Source organism: Pituophis catenifer, unplaced genomic scaffold (assembly GCF_029215685.1).
Source record: "Pituophis catenifer annectens isolate HBS135680 unplaced genomic scaffold, rPitCat1.0.hap2 SCAF_3, whole genome shotgun sequence".
In the NCBI taxonomy this organism is placed as follows: domain Eukaryota; kingdom Metazoa; phylum Chordata; class Lepidosauria; order Squamata; family Colubridae; genus Pituophis; species Pituophis catenifer.
Window position 1 is genome coordinate 120,245,292 of NW_027256883.1, and position 17,514 is coordinate 120,262,805.

Below are 17,514 nucleotides of genomic sequence, written 5' to 3' on the forward strand. Positions count from 1 at the left end.
CAATAGGCATTGAACAAAGTTTATGATTACAGTAGTCAACTTGCAATATTGCAGTTTTTATATATCTTTTTGAGAAATATATAGGTAGTCTCAATGACCATAATTAGACACAATTTCAGCCATAACTCATGAAATCGGGTCACCACCTGACTGCACCTAATTTTACAAACTTTTTTTTGCAGTGGTGGTGTTGTTAAGTAAATGTTAAGAGGGTCACAAGCAAACACCACTGTAATTAAGCAAATACCATGGTCATTAAGCGAACCCATTGTTCACTAGGGGGACATCTTTTTCTAAAATTTGGAAATAAATGTCGCTGTCCAACAAAAACATCATAAATCGCAGTTGCATGACTGCAGGAACCTGCAAACAGTGTAAATGCTGAGTGCCTTTACACTCTGCTGCCCATTGGGTGTGCCTGCTCCCAATGGGCAGCAGAGTGTGTGCTGGCTGCCAGAAAAAAAAGCCTAGAAACTATTGGATTGTGATTTCACTGAACTAGGGCTGCATAAAAATCTTGGTTTACGTAGGAAGAACCTGGCTAAAGAGAAATACACATAAAGCCTACGAAAAGGAAAGAAAACATATATATATATATATACATACATACATACACACACACACACACACACACACACACACACACCCCTACCAACATACATGTATGTATGTGTGTGTGTGTTATTCTTGAAATAATGCAGTGCAGTATTATCTATGTCAAATTATATCATGACAAGCCCAAGAGAACAAAGGATAGCCTCTTAATGCTCACTATTAGATTTGGAAACTAGTGTTAAGATTTTTCTTATATTTATTATTCATATTTGTTTCAGAATAGCACTACTTACAGGTTATTTTCCACTTTATTCTAGATCTAAGTACCTCTCATTTGTTTAGAACAAGGCACATATTCTTCTCTGAATGATGTGCAAGTTCACCTTAAATTTTTTGTACTATCGGTAGCAGAGTAATGATGGAAAGTTTCAATCTCTGCTCAGTTTCCATGGTTCTCTAAAGAGAACCTTTGATTACTGTGTTATTATCTAAAATTCTAAAGCACTCTCAAATGGATTTGTAGACTGGAATATTTCAAATGATAAAGAATCAGTAATATGTTATAATACTGCTTAGTTTAGCTTTGTTTCTTGAAAATTCCTTGCAGTTAATTCATTTTGTTGCTTATGTGGGAAATACTTCTTAAAAATCTGTTTATATACTAAAATTTTTATGTTTCTCCCTAGGAAATATAAAAGAAAAATATTTTTTTACATTTATTTTCTGTCAGACCACTAGATGGTAGCCTTGTTACATATTTGTGAAGATTTTTAACCAGCAATATATGTGATTATTGTAATTCCAAGGTTTTAAAGTACTAAATCTGTTCCTGCTGCCAACTCATTCAGATTATAAATTTCTTTATATGTTTAAGTTTCAAACGTTTTACATTAATTTTTTGTATATCAAGGTGATTTAAAATACCACATAAAAAAGGGAGTTTAAAATAATTCATCTAAATCATTTTTACCATTCAATAGAGCTATCAGATTTGAACTGCAAAAATCCAGTCAGTTATTAGATGGCAGCAATGAGTTAAAGTTTTCTTGTCTTTGCTGCCCTTTATCACCTTTTCAGATTTTTGTAATTGTCTTTTAGTCATTTGAACTATAAATATGAGTTGATTTCTGAAACAGTGAAAGCACACTGATTGAAGCTGATGTTTGTTTGCTGGGATTCTGATGAGAGTTCTCAGTATTTCAGAGCTGTGTAGTACTTTTCAGATAGAAGTGTCTGCTATACAGAGAAAAGGTACTACAGTCTGCTTCTGCAAAGTCAGTTAGAAGGACTTATATTATCTTGTTGATGAAAAAAAATACAGAAACAGACTAATAAACAAACATCTGCTCTAGTCTACTTTTCAAAATTGTTGTGATTTAGGTGCATGGATTTAATTGTCAAAATTCATTTAAATAAATATGCAAACGATCAAATTATAAAACTTAATGTTTGCAAATCAGAGCTCTTCTACCAGCTGTACTATGCTTTTGTATTTCTGATCACTGCTTAACAGTTTTACATAAATTAATACTATTTAAATATGTTTTAAATTGCTCTTATCTTCATAGAAAGGAATGAGCACCCAAGATTTTTTCTGAATGAAAGATTTTTTTTTTAATTACCACTTTCCTTGCCATTTGTGAAAAGAATTAATTATCTAACAACAACTAAAAATTCAAGGAATCCATTATTATATTTTCAATCCATCACTTGAACTGAAGTGGCTTTAAAAATAAGCTCCTGGTTTTAAAAACATTCATTAGAAATTTTCCCTATTACTTTCAGCTAGCCTCACTTTTGACCAGAACTTAAAGTTCTGCTGTTACTAAAAACAAGTCTTAATTGTATACAGTAAATGGGAAAGATACGAACATTAATTTCTGTGCAGAGTCTTCATGATTCTTTTAAGTACAGTGCTGATGGAATTAATTCATTTTTTACTTCACCTTGAGCACTTTTAAATATAAAATATAGTACATTAAATGTGACAATGCATGTTAAATAACATGGACTTTGTGTACAAAGTATCACAATCAAATCCTATATTCATATAGTAACAGTAATCCTGGAGAAATTTATTAGAGAGAATTCTTCATCCAGAAAATTTAAATCAGGCTTTCTTTATAGAATGGACTAATGTTAATTTCAACAATTCTATAGCTAGAAAGTAAATAAAATTAGTAGATATAAAATGATATGCTGCTTTGTGCTCTTGAAAAAGTCTTTTAGCCTGACTAGGTGGCTCAGTGGCTAAGACTCTGAGCTTGTCGATCAGAAAGGTTGGCAGTTTGGCGGTTCAAATCCCTAGTACAGGTCTCCTGCATGAGCAGGGGGTTGAACTAGATGACTTCCAAGGTCCCTTCCACCTCTGTTAGTTACAAATCCAGTGTTCAGTTCAGTTGTAGACTAGGAGACTATTTCCTTTGACTGGAGTGGGGAAAGGTGCCCATTTGTGGAGGATTTTTTTTAAGTTCTTATGTTTAGGATACAATGGTGTCTTAAACCTTTACGATGTTTATGATACCTACTCTGTCTCTTAACCTCCTTTATTTCCTTTACTTCTTTATATCTTTATTATCTTCTTTTTTTTTGCTTCCACTTTTTATTCTTTCAGTCTGTTTTCTTTGCTTTTTTGAGTTAATTTTATATTAGTTTTTACTATTGTAATCAAAATCCTTAATTAAAAATTATAGAGTTTTGATTTTATGTAGCCTGTGAAATGCATCGTTGTCGTCGCTGAAGTAAAAGTTCAGTTCGGTTGTTACTTTGCAAGTGATAGATGGAATCAAAGGAATTATATTTGATGTACTATGAGCATGAAGTTTGGTGACAATAACATACACATCTTGAAAGTAGGAAAGCATTTCAAAGAGTAGCATTCTGTGAGAAAGTAAAAAACCAGTGGAAGTGATTCACATTTAAAGCTGGCCTCTCTGTTGTCATTTAGAAGCTCGTGTCATACTGTGATTTCCAGAAGCAGTCCAAGAAATCATTTTTGCAACTAGAAAGCACAGCATGCACTGACAAAAGACTCTTGAAGCATTCAGATTTTGAATACCAAAATGTTAAATATCACAGAAAGGAATTTGCTTATTCTTTTCCTTTGTCCCTTCCTCACAGATACTTAAAATATTTTACAAGCTGTTTCTGAAACTTTAAAAGGCCCTTTAGATTGTGAGGATATTGTTAATCTCCGATCGCTAATCTCAGGAAGACAAACAATTATCGACCCTAGCATTAATTCTCTGGAGCAGCATTGTCTTCAGAGTTTCATATTGCTCCCCTCCTGATGATGTTCAAAAAGGCATTGAAAACCTGGCTGTTCTCCCAGTCCTTGGGACAGAATAGTTAGTTCTTATGCAGTTAATATTGGGGCCACTAAATTAATTTAAATGTAATTAAATTGGAAGAAAAAAAAATCTGCTTCTGAAAAGTAAGGCTTGTCTTAGGATGGTTCCTTGCTTGATAAATGCAGTTAGCAGTTGTATCTCCATTAGCCCAGAGAGGTTTAAAATATGGTATCTTGTTACTTTGGAATCTGTTTAATGAAACACAGCTTTTGTATTACAGTAAGCTTTATAATTCAGTGCTTACTCATTCCTCTGCCACTGCTATTAATTTCAACTTCTGGAAATTACTTCATGGTTTGACCTGGGCAAGATGTTCAATTTGTGATTCTTGTTTACTTTTTTGAGAAGTTGAAACAAAATTTTGGCATAGTAAGCTTTACATTTTGACACCACAAATTAGTTTATTTTTTCATATTACTGTTATCAAAAAAATTCCCATGAATATTTATCAATCATTTAATCTTACATATATGTTCATAGCAGACTATAATTAATTTACTTCTGTTTACCTAACTTTGAAGAAGGGGAAAAATTGAAAGTTAAGCATATAAAGCAATCCAAATTTCTAAGTAGTCAAGATTCCCAAACACGAGATCCCCTGATGTTTATATAAACTTATAGTATGTATCTACTTGTTATGCTTTTAATGTTTTCATAATGATAATGAATAAGATAGAGCCATTTAGTATATTACAAATGTTTTTATGGAGCTCAGCTGCTGAATACATTCATTATTACTTAGAATTAACAGTAATGGAGGACATCTGTTGTGTACATATGCCATTCAAGAAGAAATGCATATTGAGAGTTGATGCAAATTGGTTAAATATGTGCCTTTTATAAAATGCTAATTTATCATTTTTAAGCTTCTCCTAAAAGGAATAATCCATTTTACTTATGCAGTTTCTCTTTCAGCATAGTAAAAAGAACTTTTTTTCCCCTCACTTTAAATGTTACATGTTTTTAACTTGCTCTCAAGGCTTACTTTTTTTCTTGCCTTTTACCTGTTTATATATTTATTGAGTTGGGACCCTTTTTCACGTTTTTGAAAAAAGAATAGAATATAAGTTTTTAAACTAAGCATTTTTATAAACTAATTTCATAATATGGAACTCCATATTGATAATCTACTTTATCTTGTCATACTTTTTAAATGATTGACAGTAGATTCTACTCTATTCAAAGGAAAGAAAGACCCAAATAGAACAGTCTTAGCCTTGTTGAAAATATGATATGTATGCAGAAGAAGACTTTTCCCCACAGTCATATTTTCCTTTTTAACTGTAGCTGGGCATGGGGATGTTCTATTTTTAGTAAATATAAGAAATGCAGTCTAGTTAATTCTCAACCTGTGGTCAGTGGACCCCTGGGGGCCACAATGTCATCACAAATCTTGAGTTAAGTCTTGGTGGCCCATAGCCAAAAAAGGTATTTAAAGGGGGTCCATGGTGAAGAAAAGGTTGAGAACCATTGGATGAAGTAATTCAACAGAAAGGCATTTCTTAGATTATATTGCTGAAAATAGAACATCTTCACTTTCAGCTACATTTAAAATTATTTCACCACCATGCATGCGTGTGTATGTGTGTGTATAGGTATGACACCAGGGAAGTACACAATTGTAGGTAGGTGTGTATCTGTATGTGTGTGTGTTTATATATATACTGTATATAAATATAAAAAAAACATAGCACACACGCACACACACTCCTACAGAGTGAATGTGTGTGTATTCCTATATTCTGTATTGATGATCTTTGACTCACTGGTTCATTGGCTTGCATCATACCTATATTTTAGCATAACTGTTAACATAGAATTTAGGATGTAAAATGGGAAGATTAGGTTCAGTTTAAGAATATATTCAGTGTATTTTTAAGTAGCTAACATATGTCTGCTGTGAAAATTGTGCTCCACTTGAGCCATGAGATTTGTGAAATTATTCTACTTTCCCCAGTATAATAGTAACGCCAGGAGTGAAACTTTAACACCTTGCATTTAATCCATAAAATACACACATGAATACAGTTTTATTCTATGTCAGTTGCCTATTTAATTGTGTTTAGTCTTACAGCTATATTCTGATTTATTAAGAGTATTCATTTTATAGTTTACAACACACTTCTGTAACTGGTGGTTTCTGAAATGATGTAAAACAAAGTTAATAACAGTATTTTATTCATTTATTATTTATTTACATATTTTAGAACTTTGCCAAGAATATATTTGCAATTCTTCAGTCAGTCAAAGCTAGAGAAGAAGGCCGTGCACCTGAGCAACGACCAGCACCAAATACTGCACCAATGGTAATGCTGCAATGGAAAATAAAATCTTACTTTTTTAAAAAAATAAAAATAAAAATTGGAAATCTTTCTTTTTTTTTGCCTTCATTTTTCTTTTGTCAAAGAAAAAATGCTTGTTATGTAGGTGTACTTAATTGTGAAGTATACACAGTATTTAAGACTTTACTATGTGTTTTGTCATAGCGATTGACTTTGATATATTTTATACAAATTAAGTCAATATAAATAATAACTTTAATTGGGAATAACTACTGTATACATGATATTTTAAACTAAATGCTTTTCCTAAGGATGAAGGAACTGAAATGTATTGAGTCATTAGAATAGGCATGTACATTCTTCAAAGTTTATATATAATTTGCACATCTAAATTCAAATATGTTTAATTAGAAATTCTTTTGCTGAAGCGTGTGTGTGTGTGTGTGTGTGTGTGTGTGTGTACGTATGGAGAGAGAGAGTTCACTTAGTGACCATTTGTTCAGCAACCAAAATTACGAAGACATTGAACGAGCAGATTTAATACCAGTGTTAGTGTGATATTTACATAGTAAATTAGATTGAAAATTCTTTTTTTGAAGGTATCTATATATTAAATATTTTATCTGTTATCTATACTATTGAGGCATAGATAAAATGTTTGAAAACAAATGTAACTGATACAGAATCCCCTTTTCCTTTATTTTCAGGATCCAACTTTAAGAAACAAGCAACCTATTCCAGCTGCCTATAACAGATATGATCAGGAAAGATTTAAAGGAAAGGAAGGTAAGAGCGCATTCCACAATGAAAGAAACTCACACATTTTGAAATTCTTGGAGCTGCCAGTTTTGACTCAAAAAAATAATATTGAACGAATTAAAAAACTAAATGCCATCTTAATCATTTTGTTTCTATTTTCATTATACTTATTGTTTGCTGTAATGATACTAGAGCTCGGTATTCTCCCAAATTTGTGCTTTATATAGTGCTGATTTAGATACAATCCAAAATCACCTTTCTACTTCACCTCTGCAAAAAACAGTGAGCAACCAGAGCTTTTTTTGGAAGTATGAAACAGAAAACCTGGAGTAATCTTTTCTGTTAGTGATATATCCAGGATGTTTTAAATTATTATTCAACAGAATCCTGCCTTTATATCACTTGTATATAACACTCTGATTTTCAGAAAGCATAACCATTAAATTGTTCAAGTTCATCCATTGTTATTTTCCTAGTGCATTTGTATATATATGAGTTGCGACCAATTAGCTGTTCTATATTTCAATCATTTCTTGAGAGCCTTATGGAAGTTTGATAAAACCAAAAGAAGATGATTCTGGAACAATATCCATAATAGATATTTCATTATTTTATTTTCACACAATGGCTGGGAAATGGGAAGAAATGGTTTAAAAAATCAAACACCATATATTTAATAAAAATACCTTCTTATTTTCTGCTTAAAGCAGCACCCATTAAATCAAAACTATGAACCTTTTCTTCTATGCTGTTCTAGTATATTTCCAACTAAATCATTTCTTCAAAGAAATGTATTTATTTTTATACTTATTATTCTGGGTCTAGCCACACTTAATGTCTTGCTTGCCTTATTATCTATAAAACTAGCAAGCATTTTCAGTGTGCACCATAGTCTGGCATAAATAACTTTGTTCCTTCTGTTTTGAATATCTGTCAATTCTTAACTTTTTTTCTCTGTGAAGAGTAAAACAATGATTTGTACATTATTTCTACAAGAGGGTGGTTGGAATGAAAAGTTCATAACCTCATGGTCCCTTAAAAATACCAATTGCTTATTGTATTTTGGTGAACAATTTCATTGTTATTTCATTCTTCATCTGCTGGGTAATATAATTTTTATTATTATGGCCCCCATACTTAAGAAATCTGTACTTGGGCAAGGCCACACAGGGTAGTCATGATACTTCAAAAGCAGAATGTGTGCATTCCACTTAATCTTAGTTGCCTATTAAAGACATTGGTTTTGGTGAAATGTGTTTGAGTTCATGTATTGTTTTGCATTGTTTTATACTTTTTACTGTATTATAACCTGGCTTGAATTTTCTGTTTTAAACGGACTGTACAACCTGCAAATAAAGAAGTAAATAATGTTTTAATCAGTGTACTGAATGTACCCGTGCTGCATTTGTGACTTGAAATTAGATTTTCAGAATACATTTATAAGTTGTGTGTTATGGATGATTTATTTAATCAGTTGGCATAGTCTTACATTACTGATCCAAGGTTTTGCATTTTTTAGCGGTTTCATATGCAACATTTCTTTCCATTATGGGATTTTATGATATTTTCTAGTTGATCTTTTTAGTTGTGATTTTGTTCCATAATTGATTTTTTAAAATTAAATTTTGAAACAATTTGTACTTTTTTAAAGTCCCTTCCTACTCAATTCTACTTATTAATTCAGACAAGCACTATTTAAAAATATTTCAAAAGATCAATTATTTTAGAATCTACTTAACTTAAAATAAATACAGGAAATAAATACATTTGTCTAATGGCGTCCTAGCTAATGTAGCAATATCTTAACTTGATGGAGAGAATCCACAAGCAATCATTCTACTACTAATATTCTATTAATATTATATTTGGATTGTAGTCAGAAAAAAATCACAACTCATTTTCTATGACACCACCTTGAACTCCTTGATTCTCAAAGCATAGTAATCCATAAAACTGTTAATTTTAGTTTACATTTTATATACATAAACTGTCTGCAAGGCATTATTGATGAATCACCACAGGATGTTAAGTGATTGTTAAAAAACTGAATTAATGTACATTGCAAGCCCAACCTTTTTCTTCCATAACCTCCCTCCATCCCCTTAAAAGGTCATCCAATTAATGCCATGTAGTTAAACTATTACCAGTATATGCTGCTTTCAGTATATTTTGCCTTTGTCCTTAGGGTTATTGTGACTTTAGGACCATGTAATTCATTTGAAGCTGAAAAATAATAACCTTTCTGATAAGGCAGTGATGTTTAATTTCTTTAAATTAGAAGAAAATAATAGTTTTGGTCATCAGATTTTTCTCTCCGCTAGCTTTATTAAAGGAAATATTCTCATGCTTTCTAGAATTATCTTTGGTGCCGGGTTAGAGTAGTTACTACCTGATAAAAATAATTTTCATTCTGACGACAGGAGCTGCTAGTCGAAGGGAGAACGGCTGTAAGGAGCTCTCCCAAAAGCAAATTAGGTTTTTTTTGTTTTTTTTAACGTTTTAAAGTATTTTTATATTTTTTATATTTTTAACTCATTTTTAATCTATTTTTAATCTATACCGGACTCTTACAAAGCACATATAGTGTGGCTACTGTTTGTTTTAGACATATTTTAACAACACTACAACCTGCATTCCTGGCCTAGGCTACTCCCATGACTCCTCCTCGCAAGGCCTGAAATTCGGATTATCGGACTTGTTGACAAACCTCACTGGAGGCCCCTAACTTCGGAGGGGATTTTGAGCTGTTTGTTTTTGGAACGAGTACAGTAAGGCAGTGGTCCCCAACCCCCGGTCCGCGGACCGGTGCCGGGCCGTGGAGTACCTGGCACCGGGCCGCGCAGCGGCCGGGGGACATAAACGCTGCAGCGCAAAGGCTCCTGGGCCGTGCGCAAAAGCTCCTGGGCCGTGCGCAATGGGCCGTGCGCAAAAGCTCCTGGGCCGTGCCCCCACCCCTGCGCGCGCTCAGCGGGCCGCGGCGATAAAAAGGTTGGGGACCACTGCAGTAAGGAACTGGCTGCAGACACTCCTGGTAGGACTGCCTTTAATGAAACCCTATCAGCTTTTAGTCTGCTTCCCCCACATATTTCCCTGTGAAATAATTTAAACAATTTAAACAATTCTGAAAATAGATGATAGCAAAGAAGTAGGAGTAAAAGACAAGCCGTTGTTTGGAAAGGAGATTGGTTTTTATCTCTGTGGTGCCTCGACTGAGACCATCATTAAGGCCTACCTTAACTACGATGGCTGAGGGAAGATAAATTATTGCGATATTTAATTCCGCTGGGAGAAGCTGGATCAACTGCCTACCAGAATGGGAAAGAAAAGTAAGAGGCAGAGAGCTTGTTCTCTCTCCCCAGAATCTGTGACGGAACTTAATTACTCCAAGCCTCTTAAACAGCTTAAATTGGATGACTTTATGGAGAGGTGTAATCCAGAACCCCAATCTGAACTTCGAACTTTGTCTCTGTCGACTGTATCACTGGGAGAGGGAGATACAGAAGGGGAGTTTTCTTCCTGGATTTCAGATTCAAACTTGCCTGCTAGAATGGGTGATTTTTCAAGCTCTATCCCCTCACCTACTTCTAGCTGCTTAAAAGAAGTTCCGACATATTCAGACCTCAGAGAGATGGTCTGTACTCAGAGTATGTTAACTGCGCACACAGTAGATTCAATATATGACTTACTGACATCGATCAAAAGAGACATCGAGAGGATCTTCCAATTCTTAAATGGCCCTCACTCTGCAGCTAAGGAGGGTGAGATTGCACACCGTCCTGACGCGTGGAGAGAATGGGAGGGTGTAAGACCTCAACCCAAACAACAAAGCATTGCAAGTACTGATGCTAACCCTCATCAAGGAAGAAGGTTGTTAAAGAAACAAATCGCTTTAAGGATAAGGAAAATCCCATGCAATAGAGGACGATGGACTTCAAAGGAAAGGATAATCCTCTCACTTGCACAGCTATTGAAATCTGATCCTTTATTAATAGATCTACTCAGATATGAAAAACTTCCCCAGCATAGCAGTTGTGTCCGACTAATACTGCATTTTGACAGCAATACTATACCGAATGCTGTAATGAAAAGGATCCCTGCTCAGATTTGAAGTCATTCCTACAAGAGTCTTCTCGAGTGGGCCTATTAAACCACTTTTACAAGGATTTAACCAAACATCAAAAATGGTACCTAGGAACCACTCTGCTACCTCCAGGGTCTTTCCTCCAGAATCCGGAGAAACTATGGAGGCAGGCCAGATCAGGGAGGTCCCATACATGAAGGCAAGCACCGACAAGCCAGAGGATGTTATAATCAGCGAATTTGTCTCCTTGTCTCCAAAGGAGCAAAGGTCAATGTTAATTGAATTTGACTTATTAAGATCTTCACTAGCAGAAGCCTGCAGTTCAACGAGAAGGCCATCCAAGTCGGAAGAATGGGGAAAGCATGTGCAGACAAGGCCTAAAGTCGTAAAGTCCGTCCAGCGGGATAGAAGGGAAGGCAAAAGTCTTTTCAAAGAAACAAAGACTATGAATGTAGTGGCAGAAGTTCACTCTCCCCCAACAGTGCAACTGCCCTCACCTGTCTCATCTTCTTTAAGAACGGAGGAGGCACTTCCGCAACAAACAGAGGCCACTTTTGATTCCTTTGGCACTCCAGAGAAGGCGGTGGTAGTAATTCCGGACCCCTCCACCAGAAGGGTGGAGGAAGAGACACAAGGAGTAGTGCCTCGGGGTGATTGACTAGACAACAAATGGCCAACAACTAGGGTAACTTATATATCCCCAGCCTTTCCCTCCTGTCCTGGAATATAGCGGGCTGGAAAGGCATTTCAAACCGGATGGATTTTATAAAATTGATTTCAACACATCATCTTATCCTCCTTCAAGAAACCTGGCTGACTACTAATGATCCACAGATCAGCTTACCGGGTTTTGCCTCATGGCATAAACCAGCAGGCAAAGTCAATTTAAGAGGGAGGGCAATTGGGGGCTTAACCACGTTGGTCAAAAGGGATACGGGATGGAAGGGTGAAGAAATTTCTTTAGATCCTCAATTCCAATATATTCTGCCTATTAGATGTACGTACAGGGGGATGGACTTAATCTTAATCAATGTATATATCGCTCCTTTTTCATTCCACCTTCTAGGAAGGGATTTGTGGGATGAATTAGACTCAGTATTAGCTACCTTAAAGGGACGTTTTCCCCAAGCAAAAATTATATTAGCTGGAAATACTAATGCAAGACTAGGTCCCTCAATGAAGAGCTATGCTAACCGAGGCCTGGTACCAACTGGATACTTTTATAATGAGTTCACTTGGTCCTCAATGGACAAGAGGACCAATAAATATGCCCAGCGGTTAATTTCCCTCCTGTTTATGAATGAAATGCAAGTACTAAGCGGCTCGAGTGACGGGTATATATACCCCTATACTTTCTCATCCAACAAAACCTCAACCTCTATCGATTATATCTGCACTTCCTCTAGTTTAGTACACCATTTTTCAGAAGTAAGAGCTATATTTAGAGAGGAAAGTGACCACTTTCCCATCACGGCTCTGGTTTCACTCTCTTCAGAAGTTAGGCCTCATTCAAGAGAGGAAATTGACACCTTAGCAAACGCCCGGGTTTATAACTATAAAAGGTTATATTGGCACAGACTTGATGTCAAATCTGTTACCACTTATTTGGGCTCAGACGAAGCCAGACACCTAGATTGGGAAATCTCCCAATCTAAGCTCGGAGACAACACCCCAATTCCAGCTTACACAGAGCTAACTTCTACTCTTAGGAACTTAATGATCCAGAATGATAGAAAAGTAGATGGGATCTCTAGAAAGTGGTTTGATGATGATTGTCATAACTTGAGGTCAAATCTAAGAGCCGCAGTTAAGAAAGTTAACCAATCCAGACAGGATGGTGATTATTCAAATATGGTTCAACTCAGGAGAGCATACAAATCCCTCCTGAAAAACAAGAAAAGTAGCTATAACACCAGGATGTGGAAAGAGGTAGAAATGGCAGCGAAATCCCAATTCCCTACGATCTTTTGGCATAAGATAGCCGGTATATTAAAACAACGTTCCCCATTTATGGACACTGATATATCAGCAGTAAAATGGGAGAAGCACTATCTTGCTTTATTTGATGGTAACAATACAACAAATGTCTTGCAATTGGATATCCTCCAGCAAGAATTAAGGAAATGTCCGGAATGGACACCAGTTACCCCTACCGAAGTTAAGCATATAATTCAATCCTTAAAGGCCGGGAAGGCCCCTGGAGAGGACTTGTTGCCTCCTGAACTCTTTAGGTCCAACATTGACTTTTGGGTACCAGTGCTGGTAGCACTGTTTACTTATATCGATAAAGTAGGGATAATCCCTGAAGGGTGGAGGTTAGCTATAGTTTTTCCAATTTTTAAGAAAGGTGACAGAGCCGCCCCATCCAACTACCGACCCATCAGTCTTCTTAATATAATTTATAAATAAAAAAAAAGAAAAAAAATAATTTTCATTCTGTGGCATGCGAAATGTATGGAAAATGGGATTGATTGTAAAAACAGTACAGACTTACAACTATCCTCTCTTGTTTTACTACCCTTGTTGTCAGTGCTGCTGCTGCTGTTACTGTCTTAGTACTTCTGTATCTTTTCAATACTATATTATCGGTAATTTTTATTTCATCCTCTCATTTCATACAAATTAATTCTGATAGATTTCTTAATGGTTTTAAATTTTGTTTTTATCTTCAAAGCCAATTCAAGCACTCCTCTATGCTCTTATTTTATTGTTCATGTCATGTGGTGAAGCTCAAGTAGAAAATATTATAATGAATGCAAAAATAGATAGAAGGAAAAAAAGGATAAGGAAATAAAAAGTTCCATATTGTTTTCAGTCAGCTATTGAATATCAATCTGATGTCACATGGACATATATTTGCATGTGCTAAATGGAATAAAGCAATATCTTTAAGATTCATTAAAAATATTTTTTCTGTTAGATCCTTGTCAGCAAGCTAAGATTTTTTTTCTCTCTCAATGTTTGAAGATGGAGTTTTATTCTCATTAGAAGAAAGTCATTGTGTGCAGATTTTTTTTATATATTTCTCTTTACACATGAAAGCAGCTTTATCTTCATAGAAGTAAAGGAATAATTAGCATGAGTAGCATGGTTTGCTTTCTACTATGGTGGCCTCAGCTATTAAAGATCAGTAGTATTGAGTTTCCACAGCCTCATTCTGACTTGTTTCATGTTTTTTGATGGAATAATAAAAATTGGCCTATATACATTCAGTATATAATTTATAACAGTTGTATATGTAAGGATTCTATATCATATTTTCTTTGATAAGGATTCTGCCAGGCAGATAATCCACATTTTTATAACTGAACAGTTTTTGTGAAACATTGAAGGGTTGTGTGTGATATATGTACTCTGTAGGTCTCTAATTTTTAGGAATAATAGTTATGCTGATTTTGATGGGGAAAAAAATCCAAATAGGACATTTCCTGTTAGGTCAAACATATATAATTGCAAGTTTTCGTATTTCTTAGAACTATTCATCCTTTTCTCAGATGAACCATTATTAAAAAAACTATATAATATTAGTTAGCATTGTTTTTATTAACTAGTTAAGAAATTCTTAAAATGACACTAAACAATTATTATTGTTCTAGATTGGGAGCAATTGCACTGATAGTAGATTGTGGAAAATGGCTCAGCAAGTTCTTCACAATGCAAAGCCAACAAAATCCTTATCTCTTCTGGCAAAATAAGGCCTGTAAGAGGTTGCAGCAGAGAATAACCATTTTGTTTTGCCTTTAAAAGTAAGGTGATCATTTTGCTCCAGAAACTGGCTTCTGGAGCAAAGGCCCATATGCTTGAAATTTTGCAAAATAAAGCATCCCCGTGAAGATCTTTACAGCCCTATTATACAGCCTCATTATACAACCCTATGGAACACTTTACTGTTTCATTGTGAGACAGAGCTTTAAAAAATTGTCAGTTCTAACACCAGAGAAATACTCCAGAGACTTTAAGACTCTGTTTTCTTAAATCCAGATACAGATAAAATGTTCACTCATATTATACCCAAGCCATGTAATGGTTAATTTATTAGATTAGTACTTTGAAGAGCAAGTTTCCAAGTCCAGCCAGATATATTGCAGAGATGAGCCTGTATGTCTTCTGGAGTGGCTGATGAATAGCTTGGCTCAAGTTATTCTGAAACTTAATATCCTCTAAAACTAGAAAAAGCTGCAAGCTGAGATGATACAGAATATGGTACCATTTTTGTAATATTCAACCACCATTGATGCATAGCTGCCTTTTGCAGCTAATAGTAATATTATAGGAACTAAACTAAACTTTAGCCAAGAAAAGAAAATTCTGCCAAACTATATCTCAATTCTGGACAGTCAGGCTTTTTACTTTTAATCACATTACAGACAAATCTGAGGGTCAAAAGAGAGCTGTTGAAAATGTGTTCTGTATTTTATTTTTATTTTTTGTGTCCACTATTTGAACAAGGGCCCAATTATGCTTTCTATAATATGAGGAACTGATTGGAGGATAGTTTCATTATAGATGAGATAAAGAAGTATATTTTGGGGGGCAGACTCTTCCTTGACATAATATTTTACATATGCCTATTTAAATTTCTTGAATCAGATTGCCCAAATTGGTCCTTTATTTGAATGGAGAAAGTTTGGTATCACCAATCCAAACTGCATATAAAAATGACCTTCCTCAAATTGTGGAATGCTTGGATTGCATTGTCTTATAGTTCTTTGGCATTCTTCCAAAATGACAGCCAGCTAAAAAAGGCCAGTAGGAATGTATAGAGACAGACTACTACTCATACTGCTATTTTACCCAGCACTTGCTATATAATCTCAACTACTTACTTATCAAAATTGTATCTATAAAAGTAACTCTAGGCTTGAATGCAAGATGAAATAACTATTTACTCCAATAACTATGGAGCTGAGGTGGTGCAGTGATTAGAGTGCAGTACTGCAGCTACTTCAGCTGACTGCTAGTTCAGCAGATCAGCGGATCAAATCTCACCGGCTCAAGGTTAACTTAGCCTTCCACCTTCCGAGGTGGGTAAAATGAGGACCCAGATTGTTGGGGGCAATATGCTATTTAGTATACTGTCTTTGGTGTAAGCCACCCAGACTCCTCGGAGAATGGGCGGCATAGAAATTGACTAATAATAAAATAATAATAAAAATAAATAATAATATTTAAAATTGTAATATCTACCTCTGTCCCTCAGCCTCCAGACTAGATTTTTGATCTTGATTTTGTTTTGGTTTGTTTTGCAAAATGCTTTATACAGACATTTATATACAGGTAATCCCCCCTTAACACCTATTCAAAGATAAAGTGGCACTAAAATGAGTTTGTGGCAGCCCTCAAACTTACAGCCTTGGCAGTCACATGATTAAAAAGTCAGTCCTACACACATTCATAATACCTTCAATCGCTCCTCCACCTGATTTTTATTGTCTTTACTTGCCTCCCCTTCACTGAAATCACCATCCTGCCTATGTATGGAGTGGCACCATTCTGAGACTTTAGCGTATCTCAAGAATAGGGCTTTTTGTTATGCTGGGGCTCGGGGGCTGCTTGTACCATCACACCCTCCTCCACGTCAGGTCCACTATGCCTCACTGGACACTTTAAGAGCTTTAATGTCACCTGGAATGATATCAGGGAGGGAGCCAATGTGATTAATAAATATTTGATTTCAAAGAAGGATTTATTTATTTTCAACACTTACTTCGTTGATACCTAGAGATCCATATTTAGTCACATACAGATCTTACAATGAGGTGTGTTATGTCAACTAAAATAAAATCTTGACTTTGGTATCTGTAAGTTAGAAGCCATAGTTTATTATGTTTGATGAAACAGATATAGCAAACCATGATGACATTTTTCCACGTTTTGCTCATTTGTATTTAGGAGGTAGAATGTGTTAGTTCAAGGTTTGCTGCAACACAATTTTTCTCACAATCCATGACTTCCTGATAAATTACTGCCCTGGTTTAATTATGCTGATGATAAAACAGAGAATAGAAGAAAGCAAAGTGGGCAATCAAATCAAATCTAAATTATTAAACAACTTATGGCTTTTAGACAACAGCCACAAACTAAATGGTTAATTCAGCCAAAGAGAACATATACTTTAAACTCCTATAAATCCTCATGGCCAGTTCTAACATAGTTCACCAGTTTTATAACTATTATCATAATTTACTTACGTTATTAGTCGTGAAGTTGTCTCCGAGACATCACGACCTCATGGACAATGCTCCTCCAGGCCTTCCTGTCCTCTACCATCCCCCGGAGTCCATTTAACATTACGCCAACTGCTTCAATGACTCCATCCATCCACCTCATTCTCTGTCGTCCCATTCTTCTTCTGCCCTCAATCGTTCCCAGCATTAGGCTCTTTTCCAGTGAGTCCTTCCTTTTCATTAGTTGGCCAAAGTATTTGAGTTTCATCTTCAGGATCTGGCCTTCTAAAGAGCAGTCAGGGTTGATCTCCTCTAAGACT

The 17,514-nt window shown here is 35.3% G+C and overlaps 1 protein-coding gene across 1 annotated transcript in view; it reads left to right on the forward strand.

The window, feature by feature from the left end:
* CDC73 (cell division cycle 73) overlaps positions 1-17,514 on the forward strand; it is a 120,248-nt gene that overhangs the window by 23,899 nt on the left and 78,835 nt on the right. Inside the window, exons 8-9 of the mRNA XM_070940966.1 lie at positions 6,113-6,211; positions 6,895-6,973. Of these exons, the coding sequence (XP_070797067.1) occupies positions 6,113-6,211; positions 6,895-6,973 (178 nt within the window). The remainder of the gene's footprint in view (positions 1-6,112; positions 6,212-6,894; positions 6,974-17,514) is intronic.